Raw genomic sequence first — 18,532 nt, forward strand, 5'->3', positions numbered from 1 at the left:
TAGATAAACCCTCTCAAACTTTTTCAGCTAGTTGGCTGTCAAAATTGCACTGATAAACGATGGGGAAATGTAGCCTACTCGTCCTTCTGCAGCTTGCCTGCCAACAATGCATGCTTGTCCCAACCAAGCACCCAAAGCAAATTGGCTAAAGTTGGCTAGCTTGCTAGCTAGCTACTTCCAGACACAAAGGAGAGATTTAGATTTCATTTGGACTTTATTTGGATCTCTTTTAGTCCCCATTTGGACTAACCTTCCAAGAGTCCTTAAACATTAAAATACAATGTATAATACAAACACATTTTCACATATAATACACTATTACAAACATACATAATATACTAACATAATGACCCAACAAATACTCAATCTAAAAAATATAGATACTTCATCTACTATAGTCCCACAACATTTCTATGTATTATATTTTAATAGTTTTAATATAATGTTTAAATTTATATTTTGAAAGGTTTCTAGTTTGCTCAGTTAATTTATTACATTTCTTTATTGCTCTAAATCGAAATGTTCTTTTGCCTTTTTCTCTTTTCTGTCTGGATAACGCATAGATGGTGGACAATCTATTCCTAGTATTTAATGAATGTCTGTCTCCTACCAACTGAATAGCGTTGTGAATAGAACTCGGCCGTTTGAAATTATGTATATTATGAAATAAAATAAGCATGTTTTTTCAATTATCTTGTTGATTTATGACCAACCAAGATGACTGCATGACTGCAACAGAAGAACCACACCTCCACCTTAAAACAATCCTTGCTGCTTTGTTCTGTTCATTCTGCAGCCTCCTAACTTCACTTGATGATGCATTTCCCCAGACCACAGAACAGTAGTTCACCTGACTCTCAATTAATGCTTGTGTTATTTGCTGAATAATTTTTCCTGGTAAATATTTAGCTATCCGTCTGATAATGCAAGCTGTTTTAATATTTTTTATTTTATTTGTTAGTTATTTGAGACGACCATGATAAGCAGTTGTCTAGCTGCAATCCCAATAGCTTGGTTTCTGCCACTTCTTCAATTTGTACTTCTTCCATACTTCATTGTATCCCATGCTGTTTTGGCCTTTTCCTGGTTGAACAGACCAACATAACTTTGGTTTTCTTGGTGTTTAAAACAAGTTTGTTTTGGCAAACCCACTCCCTGATATTCTCCAAATCTCCTTGTAAAGCTTGCTGTACCTGTTGAACTGATTGTCTTGCTGCATAAATTGTAGTATCATCTGCAAATATTGTAGCTTGAGTTTCAGCTAAGGCATAGGAAAGGTCGTTGGTATATATTAAATAAAGAAGTGGCCCAAGGCAGCTGCCCTGCGGTATTCCACAGTTTAACACATTGGGGGAAGAAAATGAACCAATGATATAGGTGGACTGTTTCCTGTCAGTTAGATATGACTGTACCCAATTCAATGCTACCTCCTTAAAACCATAATGCATTAATTTTGTCAAAATTATTTCATGATCCACTAAATCAAATGCTGCACTGAAATCTAAAAATAGTACACCCACAAACTTGTCATTATCCATAGCATTGAGCCACTGGTCAGTCATGTCAACCAATGCAGTGGTAGTGGAATGGTTTTTGCGATAAGCATGCTGATTGGCTGTAATCAGATCATTCTTTTCCATGTACTCCCACATTTGTCTACTCACAATACCCTCCAATATCTTACTGAGTGTAGGGAGTAGACTAATTGGTCGACTATTGGCAGGAGTATGACATGTTATCCAGAGCATTCGTGACTAACTATTACTTTCTTTGCCTACGTTTACTGACACGGTCATATTCAGCGGATGTTGTGCGTTCGTAAATTCATCCGTTATTCTGTGCTCTGAAATCGGAGTAGATAGAGGAGCCACAGTGAATTTGCAAACGCAAGAGATATGCTTACTAGGTAACAGTTGTTCCAGTTCCTGCTAGCTAACCAAATGACACCTGCATCTCTAGCTGTGTATAGCCACCGAAAACGATATGAGGGGAAAACGTTGGTCACTCCTCCAATAACATGCCACGACATCTTCCTAGCTAGGTAGCTATCTAGCTAACGTTAAAACTGTTTTTAGCTTGCTACATAAATTGATACGCTAGCCTATTAGCCATGTTATGACTGACTTGTGATCATTGCCCTTGTTAGTTTGATTGTATTGTCATTCCCAACCTTAGTTACATTCTTTCGTTTCTTGTCTAAAATATAATTGAAACTGAAACAGTGCATCCCGAATGGAGGCAGCAAACAATGTACCAGGCCAGCTGTGATTTACAAAAATGTTGTAGTCCAATGTTTTGGTAAGGTGCCCAGAGTAAACTGCCTGCTACTCAGGCCCAGTTGCTAATATATGCATATCATTAGTAGATTTGGATAGAAAACACTCTGAAGTTTCTAAAACTGTTTGAATGATGTCTGTGAGTATAACAGAACTCATTTGGCAGGCAAAAACCTGAGAAAAAATCTAACCAGGAAGTGGGAAATCTGAGGTTTGTAGTTTTTCAACTCTTTGCCTATCGAATATACAGGGTCTATGGGGTCAAATTGCACTTCCCAAGGCTTCCACTAGATATCAACAGTCTTTAGAACCTTGTTTGATGCTTCTACTGTGAAGGAGGGGGAATGGGAGCTGAATGAGTCAGTGGTCAGACAGAGTGGCATGAGCTGGTTCACGTGAGAGTTAGCTTGAGTTCCATTGCATTTCTGAAGACAAAGGAATTCTCCGGTTGGAACATTATTGAAGATTTATGATAAAAACATCCCAAAGATTGATTCTATACATCGTTTGACAAGTTTCTACGCACTATAAGGGAACTTTTTGACTTTTCGTCTGCTCGCGCGTCATGAATTTGGATTACTGTGCTAAACGCACGAACAAAAAGGAGGTATTTGGACATAAATGATGGACTTTATCGATTAAATCAAACATTTATTGTGGAACTGGGATTCCTGGGAGTGCATTCTGATGAAGATCATCAAAGATAAGTGAATATTTATAATACTATTTCTGATTTTGTTGACTCCACAACATGGAGTATGACTTGATGACGCTCAGACAACAAATCAAGTATGACTTGATTTGTTGTCTGAGCGCTGTACACAGATTATTGCATGGTGTGCTTTTTCGGAAAAGCTTTTTTTAAATCTGACACAGCGGCTGCATTAAGGAGAAGTCTATCTATAATTCCATGCATAATAGTTGTATCTTTTATCAATGTTTATTATGAGTATTTCTGTAAATTGATGTGGCTCTCTGCAAAATCACCGGATGTTTTGGAACTACTGAACGTAACGCGCCAATGTAAACTCAGATTTTTGTATATAAACATGAAAAAAACATACATGTATTGTGTAACATGAAGTCCTATGAGTGTCATCTGATGAAGATCATCAAAGGTTAGTGATTAATTTGATCTCTATTTCTGCTTTTTGTGACTCCTCTCTTTGGCTGGAAAAATGGCTGTGTTTTTCTGTGACTAGGTGCTGACCTAACATAATCGTTTGGTTTGCTTTCTCGGTAAAGCCTTTTTGAAATCGGACACTGTGGTGGGATTAACAACAAGTTTATCTTTAAAATGGTGTAAAATACTTCCATGTTTGAGGAATTTTAATTATGAGATTTCTGTTGTTTTGAATTTGGCACACTGCACTTTCACTGGCTGTTGTCATATCGATCCCGTTAACGGGATCCCAGCCATAAAAAGCTCTTAAAACCTGCTGTGTTATGCAGTGTAATGCTATGTGTTATGCTGTGTAATGCTGTGTAATGCTGTATAATGCTGTGTGTTATGTTATACTGTCACGACTTCAGCCGAAGTTGGCTCCCCTGCCTGTTCGGGCGGTGCTCGGCGGTCGTCGTCACCGGCTTACTATCCGCCACCGATCCCTTTTTCGTTGTGTGTTTGTTTTGTCTTATTAGTTGCACCTGTGTCTATTTGTGTGCTTGATGGGCTTCCTTATTTAAATACGTTTACCCGCCCTTGTTTTATGCGTGATTATTCTTTGTTATGTGTGTGCGTTATTTAGGTGTGTGCGTTATTTAGGTGTGTGCGTTATTTAGGTGTGTTCGTGTTCTAGACCTGGTACCCTGTGTTTTGGGTGGTCCATTTATTTCCGCGCCCTGTTGTTGTGGGCTTGCTTTTGTGCCGTATTAAAGTGCACTTTTCCCTGTGGAACTCTCTGCTCTCTGCGCCTGATTCTTCCTCACACACCTAGTCCCGCGTGACATATACTGTGTAATGCTGTGTAATGCTGTGTGTTATGTTACACTGTGTAATGCTGTGTAATGCTATGTGTTATGTTATACTGTGTAATGCTGTGTAATGGTATGTGTTATGTTATACTGTGTTATACTTTGTAATGCTGTGTACTGCTGTGTAATGCTATGTGTTATGTTATACTGTGTTATACTGTGTAATGCCATGTGTTATGTTATACAGTGTTATACTGTGTAATGCTGTGTTATACTGTGTAATGCCGTGTTATACTGTGTTATACTGTGTAATGCTGTGTAATGCTGTGTTATACTGTGTAATGCCGTGTTATACTGTGTTATACTGTGTAATGCTGTGTAATGCTTTGTGTTATGTTGTACTGTGTTATACTGTGTAATGCTATGTAATGTTATGTGTTATGTTATAATGTGTAATGCTGTGTAATGTTATGTGTTATGCTATACTGTGTCATACTGTGTTATACTGTGCGTCCTCTTTAGTTTTTATAATGCTGTGGGCTGAGACAGTCCCAGTTAGAGTTCAGGGCTGAGACAGTCCCAATTAGAGTTCAGGGCTGAGACAATCCCAATTAGAGTTCAGGGCTGAGACAGTCCCAATTAGAGTTCAGTGCTGAGACACTCCCAGTTACAGTTCAAGGCTGAGACAGTCCCAGTTAGAGTTCAGGGCTGAGACAGTCCCAATTAGAGTTCAGTGCTGAGACAGTCCCAGTTAGAGTTCAGTGCTGAGACAGTCCCAGTTAGAGTTCAGGGCTGAGACAGTCCCAGTTAGAGTTCAGGGCTGAGACAGTCCCAGTTAGAGTTCAGGGCTGAGACAGTCCCAGTTAGAGTTCAAGGCTGAGACAGTCCCAATTAGAGTTCAGTGCTGAGACAGTCCCAGTTAGAGTTCAAGGCTGAGACAGTCCCAGTTAGAGTTCAGGGCTGAGACAGTCCCAATTAGAGTTCAGTGCTGAGACAGTCCCAGTTAGAGTTCAGTGCTGAGACAGTCCCAGTTAGAGTTCAGGGCTGAGACAGTCCCAGTTAGAGTTCAGGGCTGAGACAGTCCCAGTTAGAGTTCAGGGCTGAGACAGTCCCAGTTAGAGTTCAGGGCTGAGACAGTCCCAGTTAGAGTTCAAGGCTGAGACAGTCCCAGTTAGAGTTCAAGGCTGAGACAGTCCCAGTTAGAGTTCAAGGCGGAGACAGTCCCAGTTAGAGTTCAAGGCTGAGACAGTCCCAGTTAGAGTTCAAGGCTGAGACAGTCCCAGTTAGAGTTCAAGGCTGAGACAGTCCCAGTTAGAGTTCAAGGCTGAGACAGTCCCAGTTAGAGTTCAAGGCTGAGACAGTCCCAGTTAGAGTTCAAGGCTGAGACAGTCCCAGTTAGAGTTCAAGGCTGAGACAGTCCCAATTAGAGTTCAAGGCTGAGACAGTCCCAGTTAGAGTTCAAGGCTGAGACAGTCCCAATTAGAGTTCAGTGCTGAGACAGTCCCAGTTAGAGTTCAGGGCTGAGACAGTCCCAGTTAGAGTTCAGGGCTGAGACAGTCCCAGTTAGAGTTCAGGGCTGAGACAGTCCCAGTTAGAGTTCAGGGCTGAGACAGTCCCAGTTAGACTTCAGGGCTGAGACAGTCCCAGTTAGAGTTCAAGGCTGAGACAGTCCCAGTTAGAGTTCAAGGCTGAGACAGTCCCAGTTAGAGTTCAGGGCTGAGACAGTCCCAGTTAGAGTTCAAGGCTGAGACAGTCCCAGTTAGAGTTCAAGGCTGAGACAGTCCCAGTTAGAGTTCAAGGCTGAGACAGTCCCAGTTAGAGTTCAAGGCTGAGACAGTCCCAGTTAGAGTTCAAGGCTGAGACAGTCCCAGTTAGAGTTCAAGGCTGAGACAGTCCCAGTTAGAGTTCAAGGCTGAGACAGTCCCAGTTAGAGTTCAAGGCTGAGACAGTCCCAGTTAGAGTTCAAGGCTGAGACAGTCCCAGTTAGAGTTCAAGGCTGAGACAGTCCCAGTTAGAGTTCAAGGCTGAGACAGTCCCAGTTAGAGTTCAAGGCTGAGACAGTCCCAGTTAGAGTTCAAGGCTGAGACAGTCCCAGTTAGAGTTCAAGGCTGAGACAGTCCCAGTTAGAGTTCAAGGCTGAGACAGTCCCAATTAGAGTTCAAGGCTGAGACAGTCCCAGTTAGAGTTCAAGGCTGAGACAGTCCCAATTAGAGTTCAGTGCTGAGACAGTCCCAGTTAGAGTTCAGGGCTGAGACAGTCCCAGTTAGAGTTCAGGGCTGAGACAGTCCCAGTTAGAGTTCAGGGCTGAGACAGTCCCAGTTAGAGTTCAGGGCTGAGACAGTCCCAGTTAGACTTCAGGGCTGAGACAGTCCCAGTTAGAGTTCAAGGCTGAGACAGTCCCAGTTAGAGTTCAAGGCTGAGACAGTCCCAGTTAGAGTTCAGGGCTGAGACAGTCCCAGTTAGAGTTCAAGGCTGAGACAGTCCCAGTTAGAGTTCAAGGCTGAGACAGTCCCAGTTAGAGTTCAAGGCTGAGACAGTCCCAGTTAGAGTTCAAGGCTGAGACAGTCCCAGTTAGAGTTCAAGGCTGAGACAGTCCCAGTTAGAGTTCAAGGCTGAGACAGTCCCAGTTAGAGTTCAAGGCTGAGACAGTCCCAATTAGAGTTCAAGGCTGAGACAGTCCCAGTTAGAGTTCAAGGCTGAGACAGTCCCAATTAGAGTTCAGTGCTGAGACAGTCCCAGTTAGAGTTCAGGGCTGAGACAGTCCCAGTTAGAGTTCAGGGCTGAGACAGTCCCAGTTAGAGTTCAGGGCTGAGACAGTCCCAGTTAGAGTTCAGGGCTGAGACAGTCCCAGTTAGACTTCAGGGCTGAGACAGTCCCAGTTAGAGTTCAAGGCTGAGACAGTCCCAGTTAGAGTTCAAGGCTGAGACAGTCCCAGTTAGAGTTCAGGGCTGAGACAGTCCCAGTTAGAGTTCAAGGCTGAGACAGTCCCAGTTAGAGTTCAAGGCTGAGACAGTCCCAGTTAGAGTTCAAGGCTGAGACAGTCCCAGTTAGAGTTCAAGGCTGAGACAGTCCCAGTTAGAGTTCAAGGCTGAGACAGTCCCAGTTAGAGTTCAAGGCTGAGACAGTCCCAGTTAGAGTTCAAGGCTGAGACAGTCCCAGTTAGAGTTCAAGGCTGAGACAGTCCCAATTAGAGTTCAAGGCTGGGGTTTCCCAAAAGCATCGTAGCACTAAGATCATCTTCAGTCCATTTAGTTTCAATAGAATTAAGATGAACTTAGTGCTTCAATGCTTTTGGGAAACCCCGGCGTGTTCTATTCTGTCTGCCAAATAGTGCAGAGGCAGAGCACTCCCTTGTGGAGCCAGCCTGTACTTCAACACAAACTTTCCCAACTTTCCTTCTGCCCCAATAGACTAAGATCTCCTGCTTTCAGCAGTTCTGTATAAGTCTTAGCACACCTGAGAGAAGCTGTTGTGAGTGATTCTATATGCAAGATGTATTATTGCCCAGTCTGGCTGTTATAGACCTGACAGGCTCACACCTGTTGAGCTGACATGCTGCAATTTCAGTTTACAAATATCGTAGATCCTCAACTTGGGTCCTGACATGACACAACACAGTTCAGTTTGGAGTTGTGTCCTGACATGATAAAACACTGTTCAGATTGGAGTTGTGTCCTGACATGACACAACACAGTTCAGTTTGGAGTTGTGTCCTGACATGATAAAACACTGTTCAGATTGGAGTTGTGTCCTGACATGACACAACACAGTTCAGTTTGGAGTTGTGTCCTGACATGATAAAACACTGTTCAGATTGGAGTTGTGTCCTGACATGACACAACACAGTTCAGTTTGGAGTTGTGTCCTGACATGATAAAACACTGTTCAGATTGGAGTTGTGTCCTGACATGATAAAACACAGTTCAGTTTGGAGTTGTGTCCTGACATGATAAAACACTGTTCAGATTGGAGTTGTGTCCTGACATGATAAAACACTGTTCAGACTGGAGTTGTGTCCTGACATGATAAAACACTGTTCAGATTGGAGTTGTGTCCTGACATGACACAACACAGTTCAGTTTGGAGTTGTGTCCTGACATGATAAAACACTGTTCAGATTGGAGTTGTGTCCTGACATGATAAAACACTGTTCAGATTGGAGTTGTGTCCTGACATGATAAAACACTGTTCAGATTGGAGTTGTGTCCTGACATGATAAAACACTGTTCAGATTGGAGTTGTGTCCTGACATGATAAAACACTGTTCAGATTGGAGTTGTGTCCTGACATGATAAAACACTGTTCAGATTGGAGTTGTGTCCTGACATGATAAAACACTGTTTAGATTGGAGTTGTGTCCTGACATGATAAAACACTGTTCAGATTGGAGTTGTGTCCTGACATGACACAACACAGTTCAGTTTGGAGTTGTGTCCTGACATGATAAAACACTGTTCAGATTGGAGTTGTGTCCTGACATGATAAAACACTGTTCAGACTGGAGTTGTGTCCTGACATGATAAAACACTGTTCAGATTGGAGTTGTGTCCTGACATGATAAAACACTGTTCAGATTGGAGTTGTGTCCTGACATGATAAAACACTGTTCAGATTGGAGTTGTGTCCTGACATGTTAAAACAGTGTTCAGATTGGAGTTGTGTCCTGACATGATAAAACACTGTTCAGATTGGAGTTGTGTCCTGACATGATAAAACACTGTTTAGATTGGAGTTGTGTCCTGACATGATAAAACACTGTTCAGATTGGAGTTGTGTCCTGACATGATAAAACACTGTTCAGATTGGAGTTGTGTCCTGACATGATAAAACACTGTTCAGATTGGAGTTGTGTCCTGACATGATAAAACACTGTTTAGATTGGAGTTGTGTCCTGACATGATAAAACACTGTTCAGATTGGAGTTGTGTCCTGACATGATAAAACACTGTTCAGTTTGGAGTTGTGTCCTGACATGATAAAACACTGTTCAGATTGGAGTTGTGTCCTGACATGATAAAACACTGTTCAGATTGGAGTTGTGTCCTGACATGATAAAACACTGTTCAGTTTGGAGTTGTGTCCTGACATGATAAAACACTGTTCAGATTGGAGTTGTGTCCTGACATGTTAAAACAGTGTTCAGATTGGAGTTGTGTCCTGACATGATAAAACACTGTTCAGATTGGAGTTGTGTCCTGACATGATAAAACACTGTTCAGATTGGAGTTGTGTCCTGACATGATAAAACACTGTTCAGTTTGGAGTTGTGTCCGGACATGATAAAACACTGTTCAGATTGGAGTTGCACAGACAGTATGAACACAGGGTTCATGTACCTGTTTCCAGAGCTGTGTTATGTAGGGTTATATAGGGACGATGTACCTGTGTTATGTAGGGTTATATAGGGACGATGTACCTGTGTTATGTAGGGTTATATAGGGACGATGTACCTGTGTTATGTAGGGTTATATAGGGACGATGTACCTGTGTTATGTAGGGTTATATAGGGTTTATGTACCTGTGTTATGTAGGGTTATATAGGGTTTATGTACCTGTGTTATGTAGGGTTATATAGGGTTTATGTACCTGTGTTATGTAGGGTTATATAGGGTTTATGTACCTGTGTTATGTAGGGTTATATAGGGACGATGTACCTGTTTTATGTAGGGTTATATAGGGACGATGTACCTGTGTTATGTTGGGTTATATAGGGACGATGTACCTGTGTTATGTAGGGTTATATAGGGTTTATGTACCTGTGTTATGTAGAGTTATATAGGGTTTATGTACCTGTGTTATGCACAGTTTTATAGGGTTTATGTGCCTGTTTTATGTAGAGTTATATAGGGTTTATGTACCTGTTTTATGTAGGGTTATATAGGGTTTATGTACATGTGTTATGCACAGTTATATAGGGTTTATGTGCCTGTTTTATGTAGGGTTATTTAGGGTTTATGTACCTGTTTTATGCAGGGTTATATAGGGTTTATGTACCTGTGTTATGCACAGTTATATAGGGTTTATGTGCCTGTTTTATGTAGGGTTATATAGGGTTTATGTACCTGTTTATGCAGGGTTATATAGGGTTTATGTACCTGTGTTATGCAGGGTTAGGGTTTATGTATGTCACGCCCTGACCTTAGTATTATTTGTTTTCTTTATTATTTTGGTTAGGTCAGGATGTGACAAGGGGTGGTTTGTTTAGTTTTACCTTGTCTAGGGGTGTTTGTATGTCTATGGGGTTTTGACTAGTCTAGGTAGTTATATGTCTATGGTTGCCTAGATTGGTTCTCAATTAGAGGCAGCTGTTTTTCGTTGTCTCTGATTGGGAACCATATTTAGGCAGCCATATTCTTTGAGTATTTCGTGGGTGATTGTCTATGTGTTAGTTGCCTGTGTCTGCACTTAACATATATAGCTTCACGTTCGTTTTGTTGTTTTGTAAGTTTGTTTAAGTGTTCTTTGTTTCATTAAATGAGAAGATGTATTAATCTCACGCTGCGCCTTGGTCGCATCCATACAACGAACGTGACAATGTACCTGTTTTATGTAGGGTTATATAGGGTTTATGTACCTGTGTTATGCAGGGTTATATAGGGTTTATGTACCTGTTTTATGTAGGGTTATATAGGGTTTATGTACCTGTGTTATGCAGGGTTATATAGGGTTTATGTACCTGTTTTATGTAGGGTTATATAGGGTTTATGTACCTGTGTTATGCAGGGTTATAAAGGGTTTATGTACCTGTTTTATGTAGGGTTATATAGGGTTTATGTACCTGTGTTATGCAGGGTTATATAGGGTTTATGTACCTGTGTTATGCAGGGTTATATAGGGTTTATGTACCTGTGTTATGCAGGGTTATATAGGGTTTATGTACCTGTTTTATGTAGGGTTATATAGGGTTTATGTACCTGTGTTATGTAGGGTTTATGTACCTTGTTATGCAGAGTTATATGGGGTTTATGTACCTGGTTTATATAGGGTTTATGTACCTGGTTTATGTAGGGTTATATAGGGTTTATGTACCTGTTTTATGCAGGGTTATATAGGGTTTATGTACCTGTTTTATGCAGGGTTATATAGGGTTTATGTACCTGTTTTATGCAGGGTTATATAGGGTTTATGTACCTGGTTTATGTAGGGTTATATAGGGTTTATGTACCTGGTTTATGTAGGGTTATATAGGGTTTATGTACCTGTTTTATGTAGGGTTATATAGGGTTTATGTACCTGTTTTATGCAGGGTTATATAGGGTTTATGTACCTGTTTTATGCAGGGTTATATCGGGTTTATGTACCTGGTTTATGTAGGGTTATATAGGGTTTATGTACCTGTTTTATGTAGGGTTATATAGGGTTTATGTACCTGTTTTATGCAGGGTTATATAGGGTTTATGTACCTGTTTTATGCAGGGTTATATAGGGTTTATGTACCTGTTTTGTGCAGGGTTATATAGGGTTTATGTACCTGTTTTATGTAGGGTTATATAGGGTTTATATACCTGTTTTATGTAGGGTTATATAGGGTTTATGTACCTGTGTTATGTAGGGTTTATGTACCTTGTTATGCAGAGTTATATAGGGTTTATGTACCTGTGTTATGCAGAGTTATATAAGGTTTGTGTACCTGCGTTATGCAGGGTTATATAGGGTTTGTATACCTGTGTTATGTAGGGTTTATGTACCTTGTTATGCAGAGTTATATAGGGTGTATGTACCTGTGTTATGTAGGGTATATGTGCCTGTTTTATGAAGGATTTTGTAGGGTTTATGTACCTGTGTTATGTAGGGTTATGTAGGGTTTATGTACCTGTGTTATGTAGGGTTACATAGGGATGATGTACCTGTGTTATGTAGGGTTGTGTAGGGTTTGTGTACCTGTGTCTAGAGCCTGTCTCAGTTCTGGGGGTCCGGTGGAGGCTGGGGTGGTCCGGTACAGAGGCTCACTCTCCAACCCTAGACGAGCAGAGGAGAGAAATTACTGAAATAGCGTGGTGTGGTAATTCCAGAATGTGTACAATATAAATTACCAACATGATATTTCCTCTAAGTTATGGAAGTGTTTACCTTGTCTCTCCAGAGCTTCTATCAGCCTGTGTAGCGCCACAGGAACCTGGTCAGGCAGAGTACACACCTCTGGGGCCTCCCTTGGCCCCCCACCTGAGCGAGAGACAGAGAGAGAGAGAGGAAGAGAGAGAGAGAGAAAGAGAGGAAGAGAGAGAGAGAGAGAAAGAGAGAGAGCGAGAGAGCGAGAGAGAGAGAGAGAGAGAGAGAGAGAGAGAGAGAGAGAGAGAGAGAGAGAGAAAGAAAGAGACAGAGACAGAGACAGAGAGAGATACAGAGAGAGAGAGAGAGAGAGAGAGAGAGAAAATAAAGAGAGAGAGAGAGAGAAAATAAAGAGAGAGAGAGAGAGAGAAAATAAAGAGAGAGAGAGAGAGAAAATAAAGAGAGAGAGAGAGAGAGAGAAAATAAAGAGAGAGAGAGAGAGAGAGAAAATAAAGAGAGAGAGAGAGAGAGGGAACACATTGATCAGAGATGTTACACACATAGACAATGCACACATGCGTAAATCAAGAGAAATAAGAGAAGTCAACCACATTCCCTTAGTGCTTCCCTTACTGATCCACACTCAACCACAGACCCAACCATGAGTGTGAGTGTGAGAGAGAGAGAGAGAGAGAGAGAGAGAGAGAGAGAGAGAGAGAGAGAGAGAGAGAGAGAGAGAGAGAGAGAGAGAGAGAGAGAGAAAATAAAGAGAGAGAGAGAAAATAAAGAGAGAGAGAGAGAGAGAGAAAATAAAGAGAGAGAGAGAGAAAATAAAGAGAGAGAGAGAGAGAGAATAAAGAGAGAGAGAGAGAGAAAATAAAGAGAGAGAGAGAGAGAATAAAGAGAGAGAGAGAGAGAGAGAATAAAGAGAGAGAGAGAGAGAAAATAAAGAGAGAGAGAGAGAGAAAATAAAGAGAGAGAGAGAAAATAAAGAGAGAGAGAGAGAGAGAATAAAGAGAGAGAGAGAGAAAATAAAGAGAGAGAGAGAGAGAATAAAGAGAGAGAGAGAGAATAAAGAGAGAGAGAGAGAGAATAAAGAGAGAGAGAGAGAGATGTGGATGTGCATGCGTAAGTGTTTGACCTGCACTGCCTCTGTGCATCTCTGTTTCTTTCAGGAGCATCATTTAAATTCCGCTCTTCTGCTCCGTGTGACAAATGCACTATCCACACACACACACACACACACACACACACACACACACACACACACACACACACACACACACACACACACACACACACACACACACACACACACACACACACACACACACACACACACACACACACACACACACACACACACACACACACACACACACACACCACACACACACACACACGGAAGGGTAAAGACCTTGTTAAATGCCACACACACCCTATATGCTTTCTACATACGCTCAGGGGAATCTGTTGCCATTATCATCAAGAGTTAAAGGGTTGTAGGAATGCTGCCTTACATTAGCATTCACTATTAGAAAAAAAGGTGCAGAACCTTTTCAGCTGTCCCCATAGGAGATACCATTAGTGTAGGTACATGGCATTAGCATAGGAGTCATTGCATCATTGGAGTATATGAGAGAGAGATATGAGAGGGAGAGAGAGAGAGAGAGAGAGAGAGAGAGAGAGAGAGAGAGAGAGAGAGAGATAGAGAGAGAGAGGGGGGGGGTGTATTTGTGACAGGTGGTCAGCTGGGTGGTCAGCTGGGTGGTTATATACACTACTGGTCAAAGGTTTTAGAACATTCAAGGGTTTTTCTACATTTTTCTATTTCAAAACTATGAAGTAACACGAACGGAATCATGTAGTAACCAGAAAAGTGTTAAACAAATCAAAATATATTTTATATTTGAGATTCTTCAAATAGCCACCCTTTGCCTTGATGACAGCTTTGCACATGCTTGGCATTCTCTCAACCAGCTTCACCTGGAATGCTTTTCCAACAGTCTTGAAGTAGTTCCCACATATGCTGAGCACTTGTTGGCTGCTTTGCCTTCACTCTGCGGACCGACTCATCCCAAACCATCTCAATTTAGTTGAGGTCGGGGGATTGTGGAGGCCAGGTCATCTGATGCAGCACTCCATCACTCTCCTTCTTGGTAAAATAGCCATTACACAGCCTGGATGTGTGTTGGGTCATTGTCCTGTTGAAAAACAAATGATAGTCCCACTAAGCCCAAACCAGATGGGATGGTGTATCGCTGCCAAATGCTGCGGTAGGCATGCTGGTTAAGTGTGCCTTGAATTCTAAATAAATCATAGACAGTGTCACCAGTAAAGCACCCCCACACTATCACACCTCCTCCTCCATGCTTAACGGTGGGAAATACACATGCGGAGATCATCCGTTCACCCACACACGTCTCACAAAGACACAGCGGTTGGAATCAAAAATATTATATTTTTCAACCAAAGGACAAATTTCCACCGATCTAATGTCCATTGCTTGAGTTTCTTGGCCCAAGCAAGTCTCTTCTTATTGGTGTCCTTTAGTAGTGGTTTCTTTACAGCAATTCGACCATGAATGCCTGATTCACACAGTCTCCTCTGAACAGTTGATGTTGAGATGTGTCTGTTACTTGAACTCTGTGAAGCATTTATTTGGGCTGCAATTTCTGAGGCTCAAAACTCTAATGAACATATCCTCTGCAGCAGAGGTAACTCTGGGTCTTCCATTCCTGTGGCGGTCCTCATGAGAGCTAGTTTCATCATAGCGCTTGATGGTTTTTGCGACTATGCTTGAAGAAACTTTCATAGTTCTTGACATTTTCCACATTGACTGACCTTCATGTCTTTAAGTAATGATGGACTGTCGTTTCTCTTTGCTTATTTGAGCTGTTCCTGCCATAATATGGACTTGGTCTTTTACAAAATAGGGCTATCTTCTGTATACCACCCCTACCTAGTCACAACATCACTGGTTGGCTCAAACGCATAAAGAAGGAAAGAAATTCCACAAATTAACTTTAAAGAAGGCACACCTGTTAATTGAAATGCATTCCAGGTGACTACCACATGAAGCTGGTTGAGAGAATGCCAAGAGTGTACAAAGCTGTCATCAAGGCAAAGGGTGGCAATTTGAAGAATCTGAAATATAAAATATATTTTGATTTGTTTAACACTTTTTTAGTTACTACATGATTCCATATGTGTTATTTTATAGTGTTGATGTCTTCACTACTATTCTGCAATGTAGTAAAAATATAGGAAAACGAGTAGGTGTTCTAAAACGTTTGACCGGTAGTGTAGGTCACTACTTTTTTGTTGTTGTTGATCAAAATGCGTTTTTTGGCAGAAATGCCTTCTGGGACATGTGAACTTTCATGCGCCTTAATAACACACTTGTATTCCATCCACAAATACAAAAAAAGTAGTTCAATTACAAGCCTAGTTGGTTTAGTCACGGAAAAAGCCAGAAACCTTCTCGCTAGCCATGATTGGCTGAGATAATGGATGGGCTGGACATGGCGGGAGATGAGTTTGGATTGGTCTGCCATGTAGAATGCTTCTATATATGACGTGAGCTGTTCAGTATGTGTTTTTTGAAAGATATAAGTGTAGACCTTACTGTGAAATGCTTACTTACAAGCCCTTAACCAACAGTGCAGTTCAAGAAGAGTTAAGAAAATATTTACCAAATAAACAAAAGTAAAAAATAATAAAAAGTAACACAGTAAAAGAACAATAACGAGGCTATTTACAGGGGGTACCGGTACCGAGTCAATGTGTGGGGGTACAGGTTCGTTGAGGTCATTTGTACATGTAGGTAGGGGTGAAGTGACTATGCATAGATAATAAACAGCGAGTAGCAGCAGTGTTCAAAACAAATGGGGGGGTCAATGTAAATAGTCCGGTGGCCTTTTGATTAATTGTTCAGCAGTCTTACGGCTTGGGGGTAGAAGCTGTTAAGGAGCATTTTGGTCCTAGACTTGGCGCTCTGGTACCTCTTGCCGTGCGGTAGCTGGTTTTCAACATTGGTACCCTGAATTTAGCAGGCGCTATCGACAGATCAGTTGGTAAAAGTGACGAGCTACTTTCTGCACACGCCACAGTCAGTGTGAACTGGAGTGACACAACGCTGGCCAAACAAGATGTAGCTACAAACAAAACGGTTCCAGTCTGCCATGAAGCGTTCTTCAATGTATATGGGTAAGAGTCCAGCTACATTTTCAGATATACGTTTTTAATTTTGTCAGTAAGTTGTTTTTAGTTGTTTTTATTGCATGTTTAAGCATACTATTAGTTAGCAAAGGTTAGCTAGCTGGCTCGATAGCTAACGTTACATGTATGATCTGTTTAGTAATATGATTCGAATCAGTTACCATTTGCATTGGTAGTTATAGCCTGATGATAGCTAGCTAACATTGGACCTAGTTTGTTAGATTTATCTCCCTGTAGATTCATACTACAGCTGTGACAGCTACAGCTCTCTCTCTTGTTTGTATTGGTAGTAGTATGAGTTGGAATTATGCCGGTTCATTGTTTAGCTAGCTATCTACCTAGCTACATGTCTAAACAAAGACTCCACTTTGGCCGGATTATTACATGACCCATCAAGTTCACCAGGTGTGTCTGGTTATTACGGCCATCTATTGTGTTTCATGAACATGTCTAGACAATAGTGGCCCATCCACAGCTAGATGTGGCTGGGGGGATGGTTATAGCATTTCCTTCACATGACCCATCAATTTAGACAAGTGTGTTGGGTAAGCGTCATCTAATAATTATAAAATATTTTTATCGGTACACTGTCTGTTTTTGATATTGCCTCAATGCAAGTAACCACTTCACTGTATTGTTTACACCTCTGTATCCTGTGCATGTGACAAATAACATTTTAATTGATATAGTGTGTTTACCACATGACCTCACATGTGAATCCTTAAAGAGATGGGTGGGGCTAAGGCTTAAGAGGGTGTGACGATGTTGAATGGGTGTAGGCAAAGAAGAGCTCTCCAGTAGGTGTACCAAAACATTCAAGGGACCTTTTCTCAAAAGTGGGGCTACAAGTTAATCAACTTTCAAAGCAGAATGACTTTCCCATTGTTCCTCAACTGCAGTGTATGAAATACAATTTTCTAGCTCTGTGTCTCTACTTTTATCCAATATAAAAAACACAATTTCAAATTTTGCTACATAAGAACGAATCGAGGCGGTCGGTCACAAATACTAAAACATTCCCACATTCCACCCACCCACCACCACCTTGCTTGATTACTCCTTCCTAAATCCTGGACACATTTAGGAATAAATGGCCTCCTTTCTCTTCCTCCCTCTCTCCCTCCAGACAAACGTACACAACTGTTTGGTATCACACACACGCATAGTCAAATTAAAACCTATGCTTGTTTCTTCAATACACTGGGGCTAACCACATCTGCTGCCATGGTTTCACCAGCCCACCAGAATAAAGTGGCTGTTTGTTTGTTGGTGTTCATTTGGAGGTGGGGGGCCTTATAGATGTATTTGCTAATAACATAGCTAGCTGCTATCTCAGCCTGAGAAGTGATGGCCAGTCCCATGCCTCAATCAGACAAGCTGATTGATGGCCAGGAACCAGACAGTTTGATTGAATAAAAGATAACGTAGAATAAGTGTGCCTACCCGGTATACACAACTAGCAGTTAAAGGGTAGTTAAACAACATCTGGGATTCATATAGGAGAAGCCAAGTCGAACTGAGAGCAGCTGTGAAATTCCCACTTTTGGAAATCAATTAGAAGACAAAAGACAGAAAGAAAGAAGCATCCCAATTATGGATTAGCTTATCCAGCTATCCAGCTGTGCTAATGTGTGGCAGGTATTGTAGAGGTTAAAGAAGAGGAGATCCACAGCTGAACAGGTATTGTAGATGTTAAAGAAGAGGAGATCCACAGCTGGACAGGTATTGTAGAGGTTAAAGAAGAGGAGATCCACAGCTGGACAGGTATTGTAGAGGTTAAAGAAGAGGAGATCCACAGCTGGACAGGTATTGTAGAGGTTAAAGAAGAGGAGATCCACAGCTGGACAGGTATTGTAGAGGTTAAAGAAGAGGAGATCCACAGCTGGACAGGTATTGTAGAGGTTAAAGAAGAGGAGATCCACAGCTGAACAGGTATTGTAGAGGTTAAAGAAGAGGAGATCCACAGCTGAACAGGTATTGTAGAGGTTAAAGAAGAGGAGATCCACAGCTGGACAGGTATTGTAGAGGTTAAAGAAGAGGAGATCCACAGCTGGACAGGTATTGTAGAGGTTAAAGAAGAGGAGATCCACAGCTGAACAGGTATTGTAGAGGTTAAAGAAGAGGAGATCCAC

At 41.4% G+C, this 18,532-nt stretch overlaps 1 protein-coding gene across 2 annotated transcripts in view; it reads right to left on the bottom strand.

Moving 5' to 3' along the window:
* LOC129869446 (phosphatidylinositol 3-kinase regulatory subunit gamma-like) overlaps positions 1 to 18,532 on the bottom strand; it is a 352,827-nt gene that overhangs the window by 220,121 nt on the left and 114,174 nt on the right. For both annotated transcript variants that reach the window (XM_055943873.1, XM_055943872.1), the window contains exons 3-4: positions 12,261 to 12,353; positions 12,072 to 12,149 (exon numbers count right to left, since the gene is read on the bottom strand). In XM_055943873.1, the coding sequence (XP_055799848.1) occupies positions 12,072 to 12,149; positions 12,261 to 12,353 (171 nt within the window). The remainder of the gene's footprint in view (positions 1 to 12,071; positions 12,150 to 12,260; positions 12,354 to 18,532) is intronic.

Source organism: Salvelinus fontinalis, chromosome 14 (genome assembly GCF_029448725.1).
Source record: "Salvelinus fontinalis isolate EN_2023a chromosome 14, ASM2944872v1, whole genome shotgun sequence".
In the NCBI taxonomy this organism is placed as follows: Eukaryota; Metazoa; Chordata; class Actinopteri; order Salmoniformes; family Salmonidae; genus Salvelinus; species Salvelinus fontinalis.